Raw genomic sequence first — 2,422 nt, forward strand, 5'->3', positions numbered from 1 at the left:
ATAATAAAAAAACATAAAGTTATAGAGTAAACAACCCGTTAGAAACGTTTGCTTAACCAGAGATGTTCTTTCTTTGTTTTGAGTTTATAAATAAATTAATAAATAAAATTAAATAAAATAATATAAACAAATAAATAAATAAATAAAACTAAATAAAAATATAAATAAATAAATAAATAAAAAAGAAAAAAAATATATTAAAAAATCATAAAGTTATAGAGTATGCAGCACGTAAGAAAGGGCTGCTTAACCAGAGACGTTGTTGCTTATGTATTTAGTTTATAAATAAATAAATAAATAAATAAATAAATAAATAAATTAAATAAAATAATATAATATAAAATAATATAATATAAAATAAATAAATAAATAAATAAATTAATATAAATAAAATAAAATATTATAATTTTACAAAATTAAAAAAAAAAAAAATAATTTTTAGCCACAGGCTCTGCAGTGAGTTTATAAATAAAGGAAAAAAAAATAAATACAAATACAAATAAATAAATAAATAAATATAAATAAATAAATAAGTGAATAAATAAAAATAAAAATAAAAATAAATGAAATAAATAAATAAATAAACAAAATATATAAATAAATAAATAAATAAAAACAAATAAATATGTGTGTATTTCAGGTGTACGTGTACCTGAGCGAGAAGATGCGTCCAATAAACATAATCCATACAAGCAGCAACGAAATAAATAAATAAATAAATAAATAAAAATAAAAATAAATAAATTAAATAAATAAAAATAAATAAATAAATAAATAAATAAAAATAAATATGTGTGTATTTCAGGTGTACGTGTACCTGAGCGAGAAGATGCGCCCAATAAACATAATCCATACAAGCAGCAACAGAAGAGGTTTATGTGCATTAGCAGCAACAAATGGAGTTTTAGGTTGCTGGCTGCTAGCCTGTCCTGCTGTTGCTGTTGGTGCTGTTCGTATACACACTGGGTTTTCTTTTGCTGCTGCTGCTGCTGCTGCTGCTGCTGCTGATTCAAGCGTTGATGGAACTGCAGCAGCAGCAGCAGCAGGAGGAGCAGCAGCAGCAGCAGCAAAAGCAGCAGCAACTGCTTCTGGGGATTGTGAATCGAATACGGGGTCTACAGCAGCAGGAAAAACAGCAGCAGCAGCAGCAGCAGCAGCAGCAGCAGCAGCAGCAGCAGGAGGAGGCTGCACAGGTGGTAATCATGTATTTCAAGCACATAGAACGCAGCTAGCTGCTCTCGTGTTTAATATGGAGGGGACGTTGCTGCTGACGGCTAGCACAAAAGGAACAGTAACGAGGGTATTCAGAGCAGCAGATGGTTTGCTGCTGCAGCAGCTGCGGCGGGGGGCGAACTGCTGCAGCATCAGCAGCATCTCTATCCGTGCTGATGATCAGTTTGTTGCTGTTGCTTCTTCTTCTGCTACTATACATATCTTTCTCCTGCAGCAGCAGCAGCAACAGCAGCAGCAGCAGCAGCAGCAGCAGCAGCAGGTGATGCAGCAGCAAGAAGGAGAACTCAGCTCACGCTTCTATCAGGATGGACGTGATTGTAGTAATAGCAGCAGCAGCAGCAGCAGCAGCAGCAACTGCAGCAGCAGCAGCAGCAGCAGCAATGGTAGCAGCAGCAGAAATGCAGCAACTACTGCAGCAGCAGCAGCAGCAGCAGCAGCAGCAGCAGCAAAACAACTTCCTGCTGCTCTCAATTCAGGCAAAGAAATAACTGCTGCTGTATACGGAGCATCCAGAGATATAGTACAGGATGCAATCAAGGTACTTTTGTTTTTTTTTTATTTATTTTATTTATTTATTTTATTTATTTTATTTATTTTATTTATTTATTTTATTTGTTTTATTTTGTTTATTTATTTTATTTGTTTTATTCTGTTTGTTTTATTTATTTTATTTATTTTGTCTATTTTATTTATTTTATTTTGTTTATTTATTTTATTTTGTTTATTTCATTTTATTTATTTTTCTCTTTATTTGTTTGTTTTATTTATCTGCTTTATTTTGTTTTATTTTATTTTGTTTATTTATTTTTTTTTCGCTTTTTTATTATATTTGTTTATCTGTGAATTTATTAATTTGTTTTATCTTTTCTTTGCTTTATTTTTTTATTTATTTATTTTTATTTCGGCAGTTTTATTTATTTTGTTTTTATTTTATTGTTTTTTTAATTTATTTTGCTTTTGTTTATTTATTTATTTATTTATTTATTTTTATTTTTTTATTTATTTTTTTTGTTTTGTCTAAACATAAACAAAAACCAGCTGCACGGTGTTTTCTGTTTCTTTTTTTTTTTTTTTTTATTTGTTTCTTTATTTTTTATTAATATATCCATATTTTAATCTCATACATACATACATACATATATATATATATATATATATATATATATATATATATATATATATATATATA

General features: G+C 28.7%; 1 protein-coding gene across 1 annotated transcript in view; it reads left to right on the forward strand.

Annotated features, from left to right (window-relative positions):
• Window positions 1-1,019: 1,019 nt before the first annotated feature.
• The window catches only part of EMH_0065390 (uncharacterized protein), a gene marked incomplete at both ends in the record, with an annotated part of 2,473 nt that continues 1,070 nt past the window's right edge, over window positions 1,020-2,422 (forward strand). Inside the window, 2 exons of the mRNA XM_013498377.1 lie at window positions 1,020-1,193; window positions 1,448-1,771. Of these exons, the coding sequence (XP_013353831.1) occupies window positions 1,020-1,193; window positions 1,448-1,771 (498 nt within the window). The remainder of the gene's footprint in view (window positions 1,194-1,447; window positions 1,772-2,422) is intronic.

The sequence above is a fragment of the Eimeria mitis genome, genomic scaffold (assembly GCF_000499745.2).
Source record: "Eimeria mitis Houghton genomic scaffold, Emh_scaff3380, whole genome shotgun sequence".
Classification (NCBI taxonomy): domain Eukaryota; phylum Apicomplexa; class Conoidasida; order Eucoccidiorida; family Eimeriidae; genus Eimeria; species Eimeria mitis.